At 43.5% G+C, this 22,658-nt stretch overlaps 1 protein-coding gene across 1 annotated transcript in view; it reads right to left on the reverse strand.

Moving 5' to 3' along the window:
- Positions 1–22,658, reverse strand: part of LOC119653392 (A disintegrin and metalloproteinase with thrombospondin motifs 6-like) — a 47,552-nt gene that overhangs the window by 15,864 nt on the left and 9,030 nt on the right. Inside the window, exons 5-11 of the mRNA XM_038057958.1 lie at positions 19,857–20,071; positions 19,164–19,313; positions 18,429–18,593; positions 9,801–10,041; positions 9,500–9,709; positions 9,207–9,449; positions 8,675–8,792 (exon numbers count right to left, since the gene is read on the reverse strand). Coding sequence (XP_037913886.1) covers positions 8,675–8,792; positions 9,207–9,449; positions 9,500–9,709; positions 9,801–10,041; positions 18,429–18,593; positions 19,164–19,313; positions 19,857–20,071 — 1,342 coding nt within the window. The remainder of the gene's footprint in view (positions 1–8,674; positions 8,793–9,206; positions 9,450–9,499; positions 9,710–9,800; positions 10,042–18,428; positions 18,594–19,163; positions 19,314–19,856; positions 20,072–22,658) is intronic.

The following is a 22,658-nucleotide window of genomic DNA, read 5'->3' on the forward strand; positions in this document are numbered from 1 at the left end:
AGTGGCAAAACCAGTCTAACAAGCAGGCACCTTCACGGATAGAGCTCTCCATGTAACGGAATGCATCGCCAAGGCGAATGACGCGTCGATGCTTAGGAAATGGTCATTCCTCAAACTCAATTACTAGTCGAATAATGGGCCGGTCACTTTCTATCGACTTGCCACCAACTCAGGCGACCGTCTCAGAGAGCGGGAGGTATGATCGATAAGGAGCAGAAAAGCATGCCAATAAGGAAGCCCGCAAGAACTTCGAACTAGCCATTCAGCGAAACAAAAGAGCATGTTTGAAGAAGGTCCACTCGAACACGAACATACCATAATGCAAGCTATGGATAAATGCCAACAGAATTGTGTTACGACGGTTTAGAGGTGTTCATCTCCGTAGATCACGTGCCTTAACCCCTTGCTAAAAACCATCCCTAACAAGAAGGGAGTAATAACACCTTCCAGCGACCTCTACGACTTTTGCACTAGCGACGAGTGACTGGAGATCTGCGGTAGAATAAACGACAGTAAAGCCCCTGATCAGGACGGCACATCAAATAAAGGCCTGAAGATTGCCGTGAAATCCATAACTGACAAGTTTTTTCGACTTGTTCAAAGCGCTCATGTCTGAGGGGATACTTCCTGCAGTGTAGAAGCGGAGAAGTCACAGAAGAATGGAGACTTAGTTAAAATAAGCTAACTCGGCTGGGAAGGAAAGTTGAGGGTCATTTGAATGCGTGAAAATCCCACATTTCGGCATGCCGAAACCAGAGTCCTTTGAAAATATTCACCTTCACCTAAGGAAACTGATTTCCCACTGACGTCGACCTATGCGTCTATAACACAAACAAATTTCCGGAAATGTCTTCAGCGTATAATTTCTATCAAGCGTATATTACCGCGGAACTTTATTCCTCAGGAGGTAAAAGAAATTTTTCTCGATCTCAGGTTTTCACGCGAATCGTCAAATGCTCTACCTGCTGCGCTAGACAAAGAAGTCGCTCGTTTCTGTTCCGCAAAACCGATTGCCCGCATTTCATCAGGCATCACCCAGTCATGCAAAACATACACAAATATCTCTCAATGCTGACATCAGTCAGTTAGCCGAAACACACTTAATTGTACGATAGCATTGTCATATACTTGTACTTTGGTACTAACTGTTAGAGAAAAGGGTTTATGATCACTTTTGGTATAAAATGTTTATAGTAAAAATTCTTAGAGGAAGTGCCGCCTTTCAATGAACTGGATTTCGCCGCACGCTTGACACAAGAGAATGAAGATCCACAGAAGCTCTAGGCGTTTGCTTCTTTGGACATTCAATTAAAATTTAATCTAAATGTTATGCCATTAATGCGTCATTATACGTAACTATGATGGTAACTATAAACCTCTGTTTTCTTGTACGCACTTCATGTGTACTTGCAGTTGATGCTTTTGATCCACAAAAATCGACGGGAATTATTTTATCATTCCGTCTAACTACCAAACAATCTACCTACTTCCAAAAAAATCTGACCGTATCAAAGATGGATTTAAGATAAAGTACTGGCTGGAAGTTATCTCAAGTAGCCAAGACCGCAATGGTTTAGGGGCATTTGGCTCGTTGTATAGCCAAACGCTTGCTCTGTCAAATTTCAATTTAATTCGTTGCTACTCAAAATCTATTTATACAAATTTATAAAGTGAATTATTTTCCGCTTTTCCGCTACGTTACTTTTCTCAGCCATTCATTATTTTCATTCATATGTATAAGCCCAGATTCTCTTAAATTTCCACTGAATGACCACCGTTGTTACCACTCGTTCCCATGAATGAAAACTGCAAGTTTTATCAATGAAACATATCCAATAATTTTAATATGCCATTCACGACCATTGCGTATTGCTTTGCTGATTGATATCATAAAATCGCAATCAAACGCTTTGCGAAACATGCGGAGAAGTTCGTGGCATTTGGTAGCCAATATTGCGTTTGTTAGACCTTGTTGGCGGTGTTGATAGTGTATCGACGCTCCAATGGTGGCTTAGTTTGTTTTAGATTCAAATTCTTAGAAATTAACACATTTGTTACCTGGCAGAGGAGGTGAATGGGAAAGCGGAAAATCATCAGGTTTACGATTAACGATTTTCTAGAAAAAGTGTAGGTTTGACGAGAAGATTCTTTAAGTAGGGAATTGAACCCTGGAAGACTGTTTCAGATATGAGGGTAGATTGCATTGGTAATTCATCCTTTCACTATTTTATTATTTCAATTCAAGTTTCATAATCGGAAGAAAATAACTCCCCTTCCTTCATCAGTACAAAGCTACCCTTCCTTCCTATCTGCTTGATGGTATAACGAGAAAGGTGCCCCTGTCTAAAAGACCTACACTACTACGGAGTGTGGAAAATTTCATACGTATAAGAGGCGAAGATCCGTGAACCTGACTATCAGTTTGCCATTATATATAAGCAAGTGTTAAATTTGCGTAAGGAACAGATCAACCAAATAGTAGGCAATGATAAAGGTTTTGTAATACAGTTATTACAAAACCAGCACTGAAGAAGGACACATGTTGTGTCGGAAACACATGTCTGCAATTCTTAAATAAAATCTATAGTTAAACTCGAAACTTTTTCTATTAATAGTTTTGCTTAGAACAAACTACAGGAAACAAAGGAACTACTTTTATAAAACTTATTAAAATTGATTGACTGCCTGTCTGTCTGTCAAATGCAGTTTTCTTCAAACCGATTCGAACGAAATTTGGTGAAACCCCCGGAGGCGGAAAGGACTGCATCATTCAGGGAAGTAGACCTGCTGCCCAGTGAAGAGCAGAAGCTGGACGACCTAGACCTAGAACTTCTAGATATAAGGGTGGACAAGGACGCGCCATGTCGGAGGAAGTAATACTTCGATAGTGGAGAAGAGCTCCAAACAATGACGGAACCAATTACCAACACTAAGATATCCCAGATATCCCTACAAAAGCTGGATCTGTGGTAATTGCAAGGGCAAGTTCCAAGAAGCACATTGGAACAGTGCTGACTAAAAAGCTCTGGGTCTACCGGGGGCAGATCTGCAAGGAGGAAATATGCAGGTAATTTAGGATTCCTCTTGTGAAAAACTAAAAGCTTATATAATTCTTAAACGTAATTTAGAACAGAGGTTCGGAACCTCGGGCTAGCCGAGATACAAAAATGCACTGACTGCGTATAGCAGCGCGATCAAGGAAGCAAAACGGAACAGCATCAGGAAATTCTGTGAACGGATCGAACAAATCACAGAAGCAGCCAGGTTTTACAAAATTGTAGCCAAAGGCGGGGCAATATATTCTGCCTGTTTGAAGAAAGAGGGTGGGGCATTTACCGAGAATAAGGAGGCCAGAGTTTACCTGCTTCTCAGAACTCACTTCCCGGGGTTCTACCCTACGGTGGCAGGCGACAGCATTCTGCCTGACACCTCAAAAACGAATAAAAGGTTTAGAAAAGAGAACTGGAAACTAGCAAAAGAGGTATGCTCGGAAGCTAGGGTAAGGTGGGTAGTGGCAGATCTAAAAATGCTAGAGATTGGCAAAATGCTAGAGAGTAGCAAATAGAAGTACCGACAGGTACAAATTCTATTGTCATCAATACTACTCAAGTGCGGGGTACTGTCACACTTATGTTCACTCAGAGGTCGTCAGCGATCATTTACGGGTCGCCTACAATACGGGATGTGACGTCCCCGAGGTGCTTGAGTAAGTAATTCTGACCCCTTAGCTGGCAGTATATCTGCGTCCTAGGTAGTGCTCTCTGTCGACGTCGATGGGGTGATGTGAGCCTACCTCTGACAAGGTGGTAACCCCAAGCGAGCGCTGATTCGTCCGTGAATTCCGGGATGAACTAAGCGTAGGTCCTGACGATTGTGGCCCGCTCCCTTGCCCACAATGCACTGCTCAGTTTTCCATGGAGAATACACATAAATTAATAAAAAAAAACTGCGAAACAACAGAGAAGGAAGAAGAGGTGAGTACGTTTGGGTGTAGCAAAAAATGCGTCGTTCACCGCAGCGATCAACGAGAGAGACAGCGAGGGCTGGCATACCCGATGTGACACCGGGACGCCCAAATAAAGAAGAAACCTTATCAAGTGGCGCGACTGACTGTGTGGAGCTGGCAACCCCAATACCTTGTAGTGCCCCTGAGCTGATGGATTTGGATACAAACGGAGTGGAAGTCCAGTCGATTGTCCTAGCTAAAGCCGAAGAGGAAAGGCTGATCAGGAAATGCGCAGTAATATTCCACCAGAGGCAAAGGTGTTAAAAACGGGCTGATGGAACTGTAGGAATTATTGGACTGGAACTCCTTCTATAGGCGAATGTGGAGAGCAGCGGAAGATGATTAGAGAGGAGAGACAGTCGCACTTCCCGCTGAGAACGCTGCTTGCGTCAAACGGGCCCACTGCAAAGTGAACTGGCAAAAGCGGAAAGAAGACCACGCACCTGGAGGAGACTTTATCAAAGTAGTTTCCAGTGTCGAAAAAAATCAGGCAAAGAACGAAAAAAGGAAACAACTGACTACGCCGCCAGAAACCCCTCTGTCCAAAGACAAGGAAACTGAAAACCAAAAGCCAGGAGCAGAAAAGACGAGGAAACGAAGAAGAACTAGACCATCGGCTCCGGTCATTAAGCCGACGGAAGGCAAGACGTTTGCGGAAATCTGCTACAGGATGAAGACAACAGAGCAGAGTGTTCTTGCCAAAGACCGAGGGAACGGGCTTGTGTGGATCGGGTGTTTAGGGATAAGGTTTTTTAATGTTTAACTGACGCCGAACACATCAAACCGCACTGGTCAAACGGGAACAATAAAGATAGGAGAATAAGACTTTGAGACCGTTGATAATTTCTCCTATTTAAGGTCAAAAATCACAACCGATGACAGCTACGATGATAAAATCCGCGCAAGGTTGTTGGCAACCAACAGAACCTATTTCAGTTGACAAAAACTGTTTCGCTCGAAACGTCTCACAATATGGTCAAAGCTTTTACTGTACAAGACAATGATCTTGCCAGTCCTGATGTATTCCTCGGAGACTTGGGTTCATAGCAAGAAGAATTGCGAACTCTTGGCCGCGTTCGAGAGAACTATCCTTCGAAGAATTTTTGGCCCCCTACATGAGGATGGGCGATTACGTAGCCTACATAACGGCGAGATCTATGAGCGATACTAAGACCTTCTGGTTATCGATAAAATCCGGCTCAATCGGTTACGGTGGGCGGGTCACTTAATCCGTATGGATGAGGATGATCCAACCCTGAATGTCTATAAGGGCAATATCTATGGTAGAAAAAGGAGACGAGCCAGACCCTGCCTGAGATGGAGCGATGGCGTAAGTCAGGACGCCAGACAGCTTTTAGGGATATCGAATTGGTGTATCTCGGCGGAAAACCGGGATGTCTGGAGTTCCTTATTAAGGCAGGCCTAGACGGGATACCGGTTGTTGCGCCGGTGGTGATGATTAATTAAACTCGGTGTATCGTTTCATTTAAACCAACAGAAACAAACGCAGAACAGATTCTACCAGAGCAACATGACACGTCCGTACTCGGCTACGACGAGGAGAAGGAAGTGAAATGCGTCGCCCTCAGGCTGCTAGATGTGCCCGCGGATCAGCCGGCGATGCAGACTGTGGTTTACGTCTCAGCTGTGCACATCAAGAAGTGGCATTACCATTTACCATTACCAACTCGATGTATGGATGATCACTTGCCGCGAAGTCTTCTAGAACTTGTCACCGGTCCACCAACGATACTGTAATGTTGGTGTGGTTTCGGTGTTGAAAACTACTAACTCTATTCTCGGCACTATTTCGAGAGCTCATCTATCTCGGGGATGACTGCGTCCTACAGAGTACCAAGCCTGCATTGAAAGTCCGGTATCGTCTAATTTGGTATTAGATAAACGGTGAAAAACGTTACCCCTAAATAACGAATCCAGACAAAGCCATGTACTCTGCTTTGGACAACAACCCTAAGGGGTTGCCGTTCGGAACGCAGATAACAGCGGTACCTATTAGGTCAACCTGCCATGAAGCTGGGTCCTTAATTCGGTACTACTCACTGTCGAGCACTAGATCAGGCTTTATCTCCGTAGCGAGCTGCACTGAAAACTTATGAGGGTTTGCACTCTGGTGCAAATTGATCTGGAGGTTACGGATCATATTAATCACACCCTAACTCTCTCCAATTTGATACTGAAGGTTGGGCACTACCCCAAGCCCGTAGTATATGCAACGTTCTCATCAGACGCCCCATAATCGTTGCGTATAACTCTCCTTTTCATTGCAGGAATTCGCTTTATAACTATGCTATGCTGCCCTCCTGTCAGGTCCCTGGCAAATTGCACACCTGCACCGATAGTCTAAGAATCTGAAGCACTTGGTTGGAACAGTCTGAATTTGTATTTTACACACTAACCAACCAATTCTATTAAGAAGTTTTCTCGCGTATTGTTTGCTAACTTCCACCACTTCTAGTTTTTGATCTCGAGAATTCATAGAGGTGATACCAATCGGAACATTAGTTGCCTCTAAAAATTCTCGTTTGGAAGCCTCTTCTAATTTGGTCGTTTTTCTGAAGCAATCAAGATCTCAGAGAACACGCGGATTTTGGGCTAAAAATCAGGGCTTTCTCCCCCAATCGCCCGTTAACCGCTTCACAGAATGTACGTTTGCTTGTTGTGTTCGGATCTACTTCAGCAAGAAGTCCCCCACCTTTCGTTTTCCGAATAACACATACTTCTGCTCCGTTGTCTTCAGGCTTGATCCTGTAATGGATCTCGGTGAAACCTTCCGTAAATGTCTTTCCTTCTGTCGGCTTACTTAGCAGAGCTAGAGGTGTCTCCCCACCTTTTCTTCTGGTGTAACACACTTTGTTTTCGTTTTAGCTTTAGGCAGGCGGTTTTTTGACAGTGCTGGGTGCTATTGCTCCTTGTCCCTCTTCACCTTCTGTTTTTGAGACCTGAAGAATATTTGGGTGTCAACTTCGCCTTCACACTCACTTACCATTCCTGTCTCCTAATTTTTATACTTTTTTGTCTCCGTGTAAATTTTACCAGCGCATCGTGTGTAATGGCGGGGGTCGCAATAGTCAAGACCAGGAGCTCGGTCTTGACTATTAACCTTTTAGTTAACCAATTAACTGATCACGGTACTCGTGGACAGATCAGCGCTCGCTCAGGACAACGTGGTCCACTTATATCGGTCCAATATATACTAGCTGACCAGAGCCCCGAAGGAGCTGGCTTCTGATACACGCCACAACTACCACCTTGGCAAAGCTAGACTCACATCACCCCATCGATATCAGCAGATTGTGGACGGCTCCAGAGAATTCTAGTTTATCTTGGAGTATATCGATCGATCGAGTATAGGACGCAGGTATGATGCCAGCTAGATGGTCAGAATGACTTGTTCGGGTCCCTAAAGTATCGCTGACGTCTCCCCAGGGGAGCGTGGGGGGTGGATTTGGCAATACTGTTGCAAGGACTGCCATCCGTTATCCTGTTAACAATCATAAAACAGAAGGCTAAATGGTGGGCTTGACAATCTAATCAGGAGAAGAACTCTTACTCCTTAAAAATTGAACTCTGTCGCATCTTAGCCAGCTAGCTAAAGTGTTAAATACCGCACTCTTAATATTCGTAAATATTTACGCCGATCCATATTCGTAGGCAAGTATCCAATGTTGTTAATGGCAAAACAAAACATTGTCATAACTTCCTACGTTTCAGATACCGCCTTTTATTACACCGGCCACTGCACTCACATACATTGGCGAGTAAATATATTTGTCCATCCATTCATGCAAGATGAGCCTCGCAACGCTAGCACGTCCACGCACAATCGATATATTTTGCAAACAAACGAACAGGTTATGGTGATACTTTTTCTCCGAAATCGAGGTCAATGTGGTTCTTTGTAGCATTTATTTGGTATTACTATCCGTCATTGCGGGGCTTGATCCATATTTCGATGAATGCGATAAATTTTATCGGCTCCGATGTTTACAAACAAATGGCTTTAGATCAGTGGATCCATCAGTGGATGGAGAAGGAAAAGTGACTTTTATTTATACGGCAGCGAACAGCATGTGGCCTAGATGGGAACCTTGCGGAAACCCGATACGATTGCTTACAGAGCAGAAATGGAATTGAAATAGGCAAGACGGGCGGTTAGGAATTTCATGTGAATAGAATGAATGTCTTCAATAAAAGTTTTTAAAGTTCAATCTAGCGCTTCGTTTCCTCCATCAACATCGATTAGTTGTAAATAGACGTCCATTCTACAGGCCTTTATCGACCCAATTGTCTGCCACTCTCTACATCACGAACCACATTATGGAATATGTTCCGCAGTCCGTGCATTTCTCGAAATTGTATTGAATGAAATCATAACTTTGTCACTAATCCATTTTGACTTCTATTCTCGCTACAACCACAAATCTCGTCACTTTACGCCCTCACAAACTATCAGTCCTAGGACACGGGCGCTAAATACTCAATGGGAAGTCATAAATTTCCCATTTAACATCCACTACCCACCTAGATTTCACGACGCTCCACATTACCTTCACAACCGTTGGAAAATTGTAAGCATTAGTTCTAAACAGATACCCTGCAATCTATAATTCTCGCTAATCCCAATTTCTGCATTTCATTTCTTCTTACCTGACCCTCCTCCGGAGAAACTTCCAGATATGTGTTTACAGCCTGAGTTATCGCCATCACAAACGCCACATTTGTCATTCACAGCATCGGAATCGAGTACCCAGTCGCAGCCGACCTTCTGTATAAAATGGAATTAATAAAATATGAATCAAGAGAAACTTGCACAGGTTGGAAAGGAAGGTGATACGTTTGTGATCCCCTCGTTCATTTAATCAAGCTTCAAATTAGTACCTATAAAACATACTTCTTGCACAAACCACCAAAAAGGTCTTCCAAAGCTAGACGATTCTGCGGTGGTCACTATTTGGAACTCTTCAGTGTGAACCGAAAAAACCAAGAAAGTTCTTAAGAAATATAAACTTCACGACCAACCCTGCACTCGTCTGAACCCATAAGTCAGTATAAATAATGTATCTTAGCTAAGCTGATCGAGTTATGGACTTAAACTTCACTGCGCTAAATACACTTCAAACCATTTAGATCCGCTCCAGATTTTCACACTTTGAATTACAAAATGAAATATTGCACTCACTCGACATTGTCCCGTCAGACACATATCCATTGTTCCAATTCGGCATGGAGTTCCGTCTTTGATTCGCGGTGAAAGTTTCGCGTAAACATGGTCCTCGTTGATGCAATACAGAATGCAAGTATTCGGGCCATCAGCTCCGCCCGGAAAGTACGGAACCCATTGATGGAATTTACCATTTCTTGGAATTTGATTAAATTCTGCGCATTGTTGGGCACGAAATGAAGGAGTACCTAGAGGGCATGGCTAAAAATGGAACTTAGTTGGTGCTTTTTTCCAAAATATCAAGCTGGTACCTTGGTGTTACAGATTTTATAACGCTTCTCTTCCCCAAGGCAGTAGGCGCCACCGTTTTCAGGGTAAGGATTACTGCATGTCCTCTCCGAAACCTGAACACCTCCGCCACATGTCCTTGAGCAGTCACTATATTTGCCCCATTTGGACCAGCCTCCATCTATGGTGTTTGGGCGTTCTCCCATCGGAATGCACTTTCTTTTGAAACACCACTGAAAGTACCAAAAAGATGGGATGGTGTTCAATCTTATTCCTTCCTTATGATTACAAAGCTGGAAACTGACTAGGAATCCTGTTCCCTACCTTGGTTGCACTACATTTAGTTCCATCAGCTGGAGGTTGTCCATTCGATTGACACTTGAAAGGTGAAACTTTGCAGAAAAGCTTGTCGCAGAATAATTCTGGTTCGACAGGACAATGGGTCGAATTTGTAAATATTAATGAACACTGGTAATCGGCGTCGTACATTACCCCAGGGAGTATTTCGTCATATTTATAAGAGCTAGCATGAGGTTCATCGGAGAGACAACTGCCCAGATTATTCCTGAAAAATAAGCTTCATTCAGATTAAGGAATAATAAATAATAAAACAAATATCGGTGTGGAGGGCATTTCGGAGCTTAGGCACTATACTATACCATATAGTGACAGCCTCGTGATTTTTTTCAGATTTTTCGGTTGGGTAGTTTTTGAGAATGGGTTTGTTAAAGAAATGATCACTTTTGACCCCCCGCACACTTCACCTTTCCAGAAAATGTTAAAAGTAAGACCGGCTACTAACCGAGACCTTTAATTTGATACTCCACATGACTATATTTCAAGAAGAAAATTACACCCCCCTTTTGCATGTATTGGAACGCCCCCCCCCCCGCTTTTAATTCGACGTAGAAGAATGTAGCCTACTATATACATGAGCGTTCCCAGTTCCCACCTTTCCGCCAAATTTGGTGTCAATCACTATAACCTTCTCCGGGAAAAATGCGTGTGCCCCTCATCATCAATATCACTTATCAATATATACGGCTTTGCTACAGGGACAGGGACACATCTGGTGCAATTTGAGCGCATCGGAGGATTGGTCCATTATTCGGGTAGTACTCATCCCTAAAGCTCTTAAGGAGCCTGAACTTTTGACGGGTTACCGCCCTATCGGCCTCATTAATATGTTTCCCAAATTATGAATACAAAGTTCTGCCAGCCAACTGTTACGCCTACTCTGCAAGCAAACCAAGATGTGCAACAGATCTCGATAGCTAAAGGGAGGGATCAGCAGGTTCTGGTTCTGATTCTGGATATGAAGAATGCCTGTCAGAAGGTGGGTCTTGCAACTCTGTGTCACATAATGTCACGTTTCCGTTTTTCTGCGGAAATTGTTTTAGGGGTTTCAAGGATAATGTCCAATCAACGCCTGCAACTATGGCTGGACAGCGTTCAAGTTGGCAATGGCATAAATTTTAAAAAAGTTGACTGACGGTTTCGTGCAGGGCAGAGGCAACTCATCAGATGATGTCTCACCTCTGCCTTGCCATTTATAGATATTCGCAAAAACGACATGAATGCGAACTTATTGAAGGAAAATCCGTCGGAAGTTCAGATCTATGATAATTCAGGCCGAAGTGAATTTTTTTGTCGAGAATGCTGGGAGTGCCAAATCCGTATCCACTTGATGACGGATGCGATCACGTTCCTCCAAGGGCAGAAGTGCGGCAGCGTCGGATGAGTTGCCTCTGCCCTGGACGAAACCGTCAGTCAACTTTTTTATCAGGCTTAGATGTCTAACCCAAGCCCGTAGACGACAAGAGAGGAAGTAAGTTGCTTCCCTTGTGATCCCGCCCGTCATCAAGTGACTCAAGGGATCCAGCATTCTCAACAAAAAAGTTCGCTTCTGCCTGGCTTAGATCTGAACTTGCGACGGATTTTATTATATATTATGGAGCGATTGCCACCCATCGCTGCTTTCGGTCACCCTGCTACCAAGGCAGAAGTGAGGCAGGAACTTTTTGATAGGCTTGGGTGTTTGGCTCAAAAGGGAGGAGCCTGTGGACCACAACAGACGAAGTAAGTGGTCCGGTCTGTCATCGAGTGGATGCGGACTTTGACCTCCCAGCATCCTCAACAAAAACATGCATTTTAAGTCCAATGTTGTTGAACTTCCATACAGCATCCCTGCATAATAAATGTCTTGATAGTATTGAAATTTTCCAATTTGCTGACGATTTCCTTATTTTGGCAACCGATGACAATTGGAGCTCGACCTCTAAATGTCGGCAAAGAGAGGTTCATCTCTTTGTTGATAAGTTCTGCACAACGAAATCTCAATCTGTATCCTTTAAGCGAAGCAGGGTCCCATCCCAGCTTATTAAGTTAATAATCAGACGATTGCTCATATCAAGCCCATCACCTTCTTAGACAGGGAGATAACGAGGACTTATTCGGTCAGAGATCACTTGAACTCTATTGTCCCGAAAACCTTCAAGACCGGTAGGCTGATTAACTTTGCAACTGGTTTCTTCCAAAAGACCATAATCTCTATAGATCAGTGGTAAGGCCTATCTTAAAGTATGCAGCTACGTCCACTATGGATCCGCCCAGATACTTTGAAAATAAGCTTAACTCTATATTTACTTGCATTCTGAGAAGATGCCTGGCCAGAACCGCCCTCTTGCACTAGATTTTTGTTTTGGCTAAGGATCCGCCGCTTCGTTTCAGAAGCCAAGAGAGTTTGGCAGCCAAACAACTTCTCGAAGTAATGGAAGAAGGTCCTAATATCTATAATTTGGTGGTACAAAACCCGGATGCTGACAATAGTCTGTCCTCGATCTATAAGTCCTTCCGGAGCCTGTTTGACACTGTTGTCCTCCGTGATTTCAAATAAGATTCAGGTCATCTTGTCTTATGATTTGGAAGGAACCGGTGGCAGGGCCCACGTGGCGGTTGCTTGTAGTATGTTGGCAGATGGCCTTAAATTTAGAGGTTTTTTTGCCTTGGCGGTGGTTGATTCGGACAGACCCAGATCTCTCACCTTTCATTGAATGAGAGTTCGGTTTTGGCCGCTGAAAAGTTTGCTGTCCTTCAGGCCATCAAAGTGGCTCTTAGGATGGCTGAGAGGACGGTTGCTATCTTTGCAGACTCTCTTCACTCTTATAAATTACTCAATCAAACTTTGCAAACGCACTACCTAGTGGGTCAAATACATGCCCTGACTTCTGATCCCTGTTTCAAATCACTGAAAATTCTCTGGTCCCTGGCTCATGCAGGGCCCGTAAGTCTCTGCGTTCGCATGCTATGAGATTGGTCGAGGCCGCCTCTGCTGATGTCCAGATGACCGTTTAGGAACACTCATATGTGATGTGAGAGAAGGACTTTTTGGCGTCATCGTGAGTGAAAGGACATTTTTTCTCCAACATTCATCCGACTTTATTTATAATTAAACCGGAGGCTTCGCAAATACTTACAGCTTCCGAAGAAAAATTACTGAATCGTCATCAAACCAATCACAAATGTAGAGTCCTTCTCAAGAGGTTTGGGAGCATAGTTCCGGACAAATGTAACACTTGTAAAGTTAGGGAAACTAACGAACACATAATCTTCTGGTGTAACGAGCATACCAGGGTTTGTATAAAGTGAAGCTGGTGTAACAAGTTTTTCAACTTTCAAGAAATCCTGTCGGTTAGGGATCCTTGCATGATTGATGATCTTTTATATAGGTATAGGTTATGCTATTTTATCTTTTGTCTCGCGTTACGACATTTCCCGCCAGCATCGTCGGTGGTCCTTGGCTTTGATATGTTCGTGCCCCTCCGCACTCCAATGGTTCGCTGTGGTGAGTAGAGTCGCGGGTAACTTCCTGTTCCACACTTTGTTGGGTATAGTTACATTATCGAGTAGCCTCCTTGGGTTCGTGCGTCAAGTTTTACTGGCCATCTGGTCCGTTCTGGACCTTTTCGGATGGAGATTTGATATCATCATTTGAACCTCATAAATGCAAAAACGACCAAACATTCATAACCTTGAAGCATTATTGACTAAAATTGGAATACATCCTGTGTTCCTAATCTCACCGACTATACACTAAAACCTAAACTGAATGAAAAGAGGGACGAAGACGGCTGCAGTTTCGTACCGGGGCAGAGGCAACTCATCAGACGTTGTCTCACCTCTGCTCTGGGACCGAAGCGGCTCATAAGTGTTGTATGCTCCCTTTTATAATTCATAAAACACAACAAGGGTAACCTTAGCCGTCTTCGTCCCTCTTTTCTTTTCTGAACTTTAGGTATTAACTCAAAAAGAGGAGTCCGTGGACTATAAAGAGTGGGAGCAAGTTGCTCTTCATTTGGTCAGGTCCGACATCAAGTGGATGCGGACTGAATCCCTAAATGAATCTTAGTCATTCATCCAACTGGATAACGACTAAAACTGCTTACTTGCATCATCGCTTGAATTATTATTATCAACTTAACGAATGTAACTCATTAATGACTAAACGCTCATAATCCCAAAACATTAACGACTAACATTGACAAGCTTTCAACACCTGTCTAGTCTGCTCGGGCAGGTTCTGGCACTCATGTATTTGCAACTATAACGACTAATCGAAAAAGGATCTAATTTAATAAATTTGTGTTTGGCCTTTTTCTGGCCATAAACGATATTGCGTTTTGGTAACATAGACTAAGTGCCTGGCATCAGTCTTGTTAGTGTACTTCATGGGTAGTATTGGGTCCTGTTTGGATTGTTAGCCTGTCGGGTCACACGGGACAAACAAAACCAAACAACAACTACTGTGGAACCATTCTTGATACCCGATGATTCTGGTAGAGACGGTAATTAAATCTCCGATGTTTTAGCAAAATAAGGTTCAATCTGCTCCATGCCCGGACTGGAACCAGCAATTGGGGAACAAGCTCCCCATAATGAAAGGTGGCTGTGAATTAATGCTGCTAAACACACCAAAATTTTCCGCCAGAATCAAGCAATCATTCGGCAAAGTTCAGGGTGTCAACGAGCAGGAAAACTTGGGTAAGTATTGTGGGCATTCTTCATTCTTCATGCGCCAAGGTCCACCAATTCGATATCCCTAAAAGCTGCCATCGTTCATTTCAGGCAGGTCCTCCCTCATTTTCTTTTTCTACCATAGATATTGCCCTTATTGAACTTATAGACTTTCCGGGCTGGATCATCCTCATCCATACGGATTAAGTGACCCACCCACCGCAACCAGCTGGGTCTGATTTTATCAGCAACCAGACGGTCGAGGTATCGCTCATAGATTTTGCCATATGTAGGTTACGGAATCGTACATCCTCACGTAAGGGGGGAACGCGACCAAGAGTTTGCAATTTTTCTGCTAAGAAACCAGGTTTCCGAGGAGCACATGAGGACTGGCAAGGTCATAGTCTTGTACAGTAAGAGCTTTGACCCTACGGTGAGACGGAACAGTTTTTGTTAGCTGAAATAGGCTCTGTTGGCTGACAACAACCGTGCGCGGATTTCATCATCGTAGCTGTTATCGGTTGTGATTTTCGACCCTAGATAGGAGAAATTGTCAACGGTCTCAAAGTTGTAGTCTCCTATACTTATTCTTCCTGTTTGACCAGGGCGGTTCGATGTTGTTGGTTGGTTGGTTTTCGGTGCAAACGTTGCCACCATATACTTCATTGATATGCAACCCAAGATCTTGCGCTGCCTGCTCGATCTGGATGAAGGCAGTTTGTACGTCTCGGGTCATTCTTCCCATGATGTCGATGTCGTCAGCATAGGCCAATAGTTGGGTGGACTTAAAGAGGATTGTACCTCTTGCATTTACCTCAGCATCACGGATCACTTTCTCGAGGGCCAGGTTAAAGAGGACGCATGGTAGGGCATCTCCTTGTCGTAGACCGTTGTTGATGTTGCATGGTCTTGAGAATGATGCTGCTGCTTTTATCTGGCCTGACACATTGGCCAGGGTCAATCTAGTCACTCTTATCAATTTCATCGGGATACCGAACTCTCATGGCCGTGTACAGTTTTAGCCTGGCTATGCTATCATAGGCGGCTTTAAAGTCGATGAATACATGGTGCAACTGTTGTCCATATTCCAACAGTTTTTATATCGCTTGCCCCAGAGAGAAAATCTGATCTGTTGCTGATTTGCCTGGAGTGAAGCCTCTTTGGTATGGGCCAATGGTGTTCTGAGCGTATGAGGCTATCCGGCCTTGCAACATAGAGGAGAATATCTTATAGATAGTACTCAGCAACGTGATACCTCTATAATTGCTGAACTGTGTGAAACCTCCCTTTTTATATATGAGACAGATAATGCCTCGTTGCCAATCGTCAGGCATTGATTTGCTCTGTCCCATACCTTGAGCACAAGTTGATGAACCACTTGGTGTAAATGGTCGCCTCCATATTTCACTAATTCGGCTGAATTCCATCGCCTCCTGGCGACTTATGATTTTTAAGCCGTTGAATTAAGCAGACTGTTTCTCCTATATTTTGTGGTGGTGTATTTGTCCGTCGTCTTCAGTTGGCGGGACCTCCAACTCGCCGATGTTCTGGTTGTTCAGTAGTTCATCAAAGTACTCAACCCATCGCTCCAATAAGCCCATTCTGTTGGAAATCAGATTTCCCTCTTTGTCTCGGCAGGATGAGCATCGTGGTGTATAAGGCTTCATCCTGCTGACTTGTTGGTAAAACTTCCACGCCTGGTGCGATTGCTCCCTGTACTTTTCTAGTTCACAGACTTGTTGGTTCTCCCAGGCTTCCTTTTTCCATCTGTGAAGTCGCTTCTCCGCTCGACGGAGTTCGTGATAAGTCTCTGCGCGTCCCCGCGTTCTTTGAGAATGCAACATTATTCGGTATGCGGCATTCTTCCGTTCCGTTGCTAGCTTACATTCATTGTCAAACCAGCCGTTCTGACTTTTTTTGCGGCTGGGGCCTATGTGGCCATATCAATGACAGCGTTCTTCAGGTGGTTGTGTAGATCATTTGTTGATGCTTCATCTCCAGGACCAACAGAGGTCTGCGGTTATTACAACATCCATTTCCCCCTTATAGGTGTTATGGTTTGCTGGGTTGTGAATGGCTTCAGTATTCACTCTGACCTGAATATCAGAGGGGATTGTAGGTGGTATTATAATTCGAACCCAGAGCACTATGCCAACGAAATAGTGATCCGAGTCGATATTGACCCCCTATATGTTATGACATTCATTAAGGCTGAGAGGTGGTGGCGTTAATTAGCACATGGTCAATTTGGTTGGACGTGGCCCCATTCGGAGATTCCCACGTATGTTTGTGGACTGCTTTCCGGCCAAATCAGGTACGATGCGATACTGCTAACTGAATAATCCACACTCCATTATCATTGATATCCCCATGTAAGCCACGAATAGAGCTCCGTCCCTACTTGACTGTTGAAATCACCAAGTATGATTTTGATATCATATTTGGGACAGGCTTCGAGGATCCGCTCAACCGCCTTGTAGAAGGTATTCTATTCCGATTCTGCAGTTTCCTCTATATGAGCGTGAACGTTAATGAGGCTTAAATTTCTAAATTTGCCTCGCAAGCGCAGAGGGCATGGCCGTTCGCTTATATTTTCAAAGCCGATAACATCAAGTTTCATTTTCTGGTTGACTAAGAAACCTACTCCGAGCACATGGCTTACTGGATGGCCACTATAATATATGGTGTAGTAACTCTTCTCCAGGAAACCGATCCCTGTCCAACGCATCTCTTGTAACGCTGTTACATCAGCCCTATATTGGCACAGGGTATCGATTAGCTGCTTGGTAACTTCAACAACAGGGAGCGCACGTTGCATGAGAAAATGCGCAAATCGTTATTCCGTGGTTATTGCCGGGTTCGTCGTTTTAAATTGCATCCTGTCTGAGGCTCCTTCTGTGGCTTGATAACATTGGTTTTGCATGTAGGGTTATCAGCATTACCCAACCCCCAACATGGACGACCAATTGGTAGAATTTGCCCGGTTTTTAGGCGCGGGAGGCTCGTCTTCATCTTTCTCCGTCTGCAGTTTAAGAAAGAGCTCCCAGTGGTCCCACGTAAAGTTGGAGATAGGGTTTGGTAGTAGAGCCGTTGGTGTTGGTTCAGCAGGTTTTATGCTCCATCGTGGGTCCACGTTTCACTCAGGGACAAATACTACCCTTTCTGGCCATAATTCACTAGCTGGGCATATATTCAGAATAGTAATTCGGGAAGCGGGAGTCCACGGAAGATTTTTTATGCACATGCCCTGCCTATGGACACACCAAACATCAGCGTTTTGGTGCTGATATGCTGCAACTGCAGCGGGTAGAATCACATCCGTTAGACCGGGTAACCGAGTACAATGGGCCACTAGGATCTGAGTGCTCTGAGGCTTTGCCTCATCCCCACCTCAAGCAGAAACAAACCCGGAAACTTCTCTGAAACTGCACATATCAACGAGTGAATGAGTACGGTAAAGTATAGGTCTGCTTGAAAAGAAATAGTCAGGATGTCACTCCTAACTACACAGGTTCACCATCTACATAGTTAGTGAAAAGCATAAAAGTGTGCTGGATTTTTCCAGATGGAACCAACCTATCTATCATATACAATACTCCACGCAAATATCCTTGAGATATAGACAGGAACTTTTTTCGATGCGAACAATAAGATAAAGCCACCAAAAGTTTCGATGAAGTGAAACGTTATCCTATAATTGGGGTTAACATACAACGAAATGAAGTAGCATTTGCCAGTAATATACCAATATCAAAACACCATCCCTGAAGTCAACTATATGATGTAGATCCCTTTTCGATAAAATGGAAACTATCCATCCCTTCTCCTTTTTATACTCGAATCGCAACAGCAGACATAGTAGTCACCATGCGGTAAACTGCACGCTCATTCCAATGCTTCCCATAATTTAACATTAAAAATTCCTTACGGTCTACTTACTCCAATAACTCCCTCATATATGCTCGCGAACACTTTGACCATGCCGTCGTAGCTAATGTCACATAAGGAGCCATAACATGGTTGAAATCATCATGGCCTTTCGGCGGACATCCCGAATTGCCTGGACAACCTTCCTCGCCTTCACAATCATGCTGGCATCCCATTCTATTTTGAAACCGAAAACGAAATGAAAATTTCAAAATAAATCACATTATTGTTAATCAGATTGGATTTGTGGTCGGGACAGTCTTTTGAATAATTCTTGGGAATATTTTTTAATTTATTTTTGTGTTTGTGGCAGTTCTGATGGGAGTTTATACTCCAGACAGTAACCGCTGGAATGTATCTGATTTTTTTTGCTGAAAACCCTGATTTGTTAATAATATTGAAAGGGGCGGAAAATACTTGTTCTGATCAATTTAATTTCGATAATCCCTGGAATGATATCAATCTTTGACCTCCTTATTTGACATAGTTTAATTAGATCTTAATTCATCCCCATCTTTCTTTCTCGCTTAAGTTTCAACTGATGAGAACAAACCTTTCCCTGGCCTTGAGGAACCTCGAAATTTCCTCTCATGATCAAAATGAAAGTTCAACGCAAAAATCTTTGTCAATAATATCTAGAGTATCTTGTTATTAGGCTATAAATCAGTTTTATGATTCCCAAGATATTTTTGAATATTTCTTTTCAAGAGACGTCACCATAAGATTCCATTATAAGGTTCAAATTACATGTGGCCAAGTTCATGAGCTATCACGACTCCGAGAATCAGACCCTTGTCCTCGTTAATTGAGCACGCATCAGATGGTACGCATGCCGACGCCATGTATGCCAATCCCAATAAATCGCAATTTTTAGTTTCATCCGAGCAGATGTCATGTCTAATTAAAAATTCATAAAACTTTTCATTTTATTACCACATTAACAATGATAACAATAATAACAATAAAGTATGTGAAAATGAGGGAAATCGATATGGGTCGAGGTGGATTGTGTTGGAGTGATGTATGTAACCGCTTTCTGGGGAGGTGGCAAGGTGGACAATTTCAACAATTTTATTGTATCTGCAAATCTTCACTGAAGATATGTTTCCTCTGATGTGTGCTGAATCGAATGGGATTTCTGAGATAGTTTCAATATCTATCACTGATCAACCATCCCAACGGTAGCGCAAGAATGGTACATTGTAGCAAAGGCTGAAACCCTAGCTGACACCATTTTTTCGCTAGACGCCTTCGATTGAACTTCGACTTGAGACTGCAAAAGGACAACCACCAACCACATCCAGATAATCGATATTCATCCGCAGTTATGTTCTCCACTTTGCCACCCCCTCCCCCCCTCCCCCTCATTTGATTAAGTCGTGTAATAAATCTGGCGGGTAAGGAAAGATTTGATGTGTGGTGACGGGATGACATTCAAACCTGGTTATTAAAACCGCAATGTCATGATGTTGTGGATGATCGGGATCTTTGGGATTGATTTCACTTTGCCACTTGCAAAATGACTTCAACGTCTGCCCAGCCTCTGGGCTAACGCTTAGATCTAGTGCTGAGATTGTATCATCCAAGTAAATAATGCGTACCACGACAACATCCAATTGATTGCCCGTCGATGAATCATGAAAGTAATCGGATACCTAGAAGAGATAATCATGAAATTATGGATAAAATCTGGAGGAAATAAAAGATGAGTATATTGAGATGATACAGGCTGTGAGAAATAAAATGTTTGCTGTCATCATAGTGTTGCGCTGAGTGAGAACAAACAATCTTTCAAAATTTTCTTATGAACTTTGATTTCACTTTCCGATTAACCAGAATAATCAAGAATTTAAAAGATTCCCTAAATAAATACATACTGGAGGATACTACTAGGCTAAGTTTTCCATCAGTTTCAGCTTTTATTAGCTGCACTGACACCATTGATCATCTTTTGTTACACCAGATCTAGCCATACGCAACCTCATCTGTTCAGTGCCGCATATGCAAAATCTCAATCGCCTTGTTCGGTGACAATCTGATGAGAGAAAATGCAGCTGCTAATTCACAGCATATCTTATTTTTAACGTTTTGTGTGAAGCAAAACCTTATTAGAATCGATTTGATGTCTGTCTGTCTGCTTTCTTTTTGAGGGAGTGGAAATCTTCAAAAGACACTGGTCTGGACACACCAACGTGTGGGCTTTTTACAAACTAAAACCACCGCGACTCCCTCCCTGCCAGCGGAACCACAATAAAGTATTACATAACGGGCCCGAGTCAACTTACTCTAGCTTAGCCACCTTTTGTTCTATAAGCGGCGTACGTGACCGCGCTTTTCTCCTCTCCTCTTCTTTTCGCAGTTTGGTTTGGATAGATGCGATCATGGAGCTGACCGCGTCCCAATTTTCTTGATGTGCTAACATTTTCGGCACTAGATCTTCTGGCACTAGCGCCTCTCCTAGAATCTCCTCTAGATTCCTCTTTTCTTCCACAAATTTCGGACAGTAAAAAATACATGCTCTGGGTCCTCTGGGACTCCATCGTAATTTCGACAGTGGGGTAAGATCTCCAATTTAAACCTGTGCAGGTATTGGCGAATTGGCGATTTGGCGATATCCTCCGTGCCCCGTGGAAAACTAGGTGAGATTATAATTCGCCTCACCGTGTCGTCTTTCCAACCACTCCTTGATGACAGGAATGAGCTTGTGGGTCCACCGATCCTTTTCCGAGCGTTCCCACTGCTCTTGCCATCTATTAATGGATCTCTCCCTCTTAGAGTTCTTCGTCTGCGATAAGAGAGAGATTGGCTTCATATTGTATATGTTCAGCATATAATCTGCCAAGATGTCAATCGGCATCATTCCAGAGATGAAGAATGCTACATCATCTGAGACAGTCCTGAAAGAAGAGCATACCATCAGGGCAATCTACCTGTAGACTGCACCCAGTTTGTTAGCGTTAACTGACATCCGCAACGCCTTCCTCCAAACTGGGGTCGCATAGAGCATGATTGAGGTTACCACCCTGGCTATAAGCAACCTAGAAGTATACCGTGGCCCTGGCACGTTCGGCATCATCCTTGCCAGGGCCGTACTTGTAGTGGATGATTTGTCGCAAACATACTGCACATGTTGCCTGTAGCTGAGCTTCCTATCTATTACCATCCCTAAGTATTTGATGATCGGCTTGGAAGTGATGATATGATTTTGATTCTAATACAGGCGTAATTTCTTTTCCGGCGCTTAGTGATGAGGACCGCTTCTGTTTTTCCTCCGCAACTGTCAGACCAGAACTTTCTAGCCAACCCTTAACAGCACTGACCACTTCACATGAGTATAACTCAACATCTTTGACCTACTTTGCGACCACAACCAACATCATCAGTGTCATACCAAAGCCCCCGTTCTTGCAAACAGTTGTTGACAATAGCTGCAAGATAAGCGAGAATACCAATTTTCGCCAAAGATTCCCGTATTATATTCCAATTGGCCAAGTTGAATGCATTTTTCACATCTAGGGTTACCACCACGCGATATTTGCTAGTCCTCCCCTTTAGGTGGATTACATCTTCGGCCAAGTCAGTAACCATTTTGAATGCATCAGATTGATCTGGCTTTACGGAACCCATAGTCCCCACGGTGTTCAAAAGACAAATAGCTTTGTAGGAGGTTGGTTCACCTGGAGTTTAGGCAGTAGCACTAACTTCTGGCGCTTCCATGCAGGATATATCTTCTCCGACATGCACGCTTCGAACAACTCAGCAAACATATCCGGTATGGTTTTCACGGCAAGATTAAGGGCCCTATTCCGCACGCCATCCAGACCCGGAGCTTTGTTATCTCCTATTCTAGGCTGACTGGCTGTATTGCTGTCACATTCAGAGGTTGCTGGAAGCTGTCTATGCCCTCCTCTTGTTGGAGGAATAACCACTGGATAATTTTTAACAAGACTTGGACTATGACCCTCTACGTCGAGAACAAGACTGTCAAACGTTTCCTCGAATTCGGACAGTGTCAGACTTGGTGGGGCGTAAGAGCTATACTCATATACCCCGTTTATTTTCGCCCACACAAAGCCGCTTTTTATGTCTGACTCCCAGTACATTGTATGGCTTGTCAACCGCAAGCCCATGTAGCCGCTTCACCAGTCGAATCTGTAACGGTGATGGTTTCTATAGGGTTCAATAATAATGTCAATCCACCTCAGATTCATAGGTGGTCTGCTCCAGTAAATCTTGGGTCAC

This window comes from Hermetia illucens, chromosome 4, assembly GCF_905115235.1.
Source record: "Hermetia illucens chromosome 4, iHerIll2.2.curated.20191125, whole genome shotgun sequence".
NCBI lineage: Eukaryota > Metazoa > Arthropoda > Insecta > Diptera > Stratiomyidae > Hermetia > Hermetia illucens.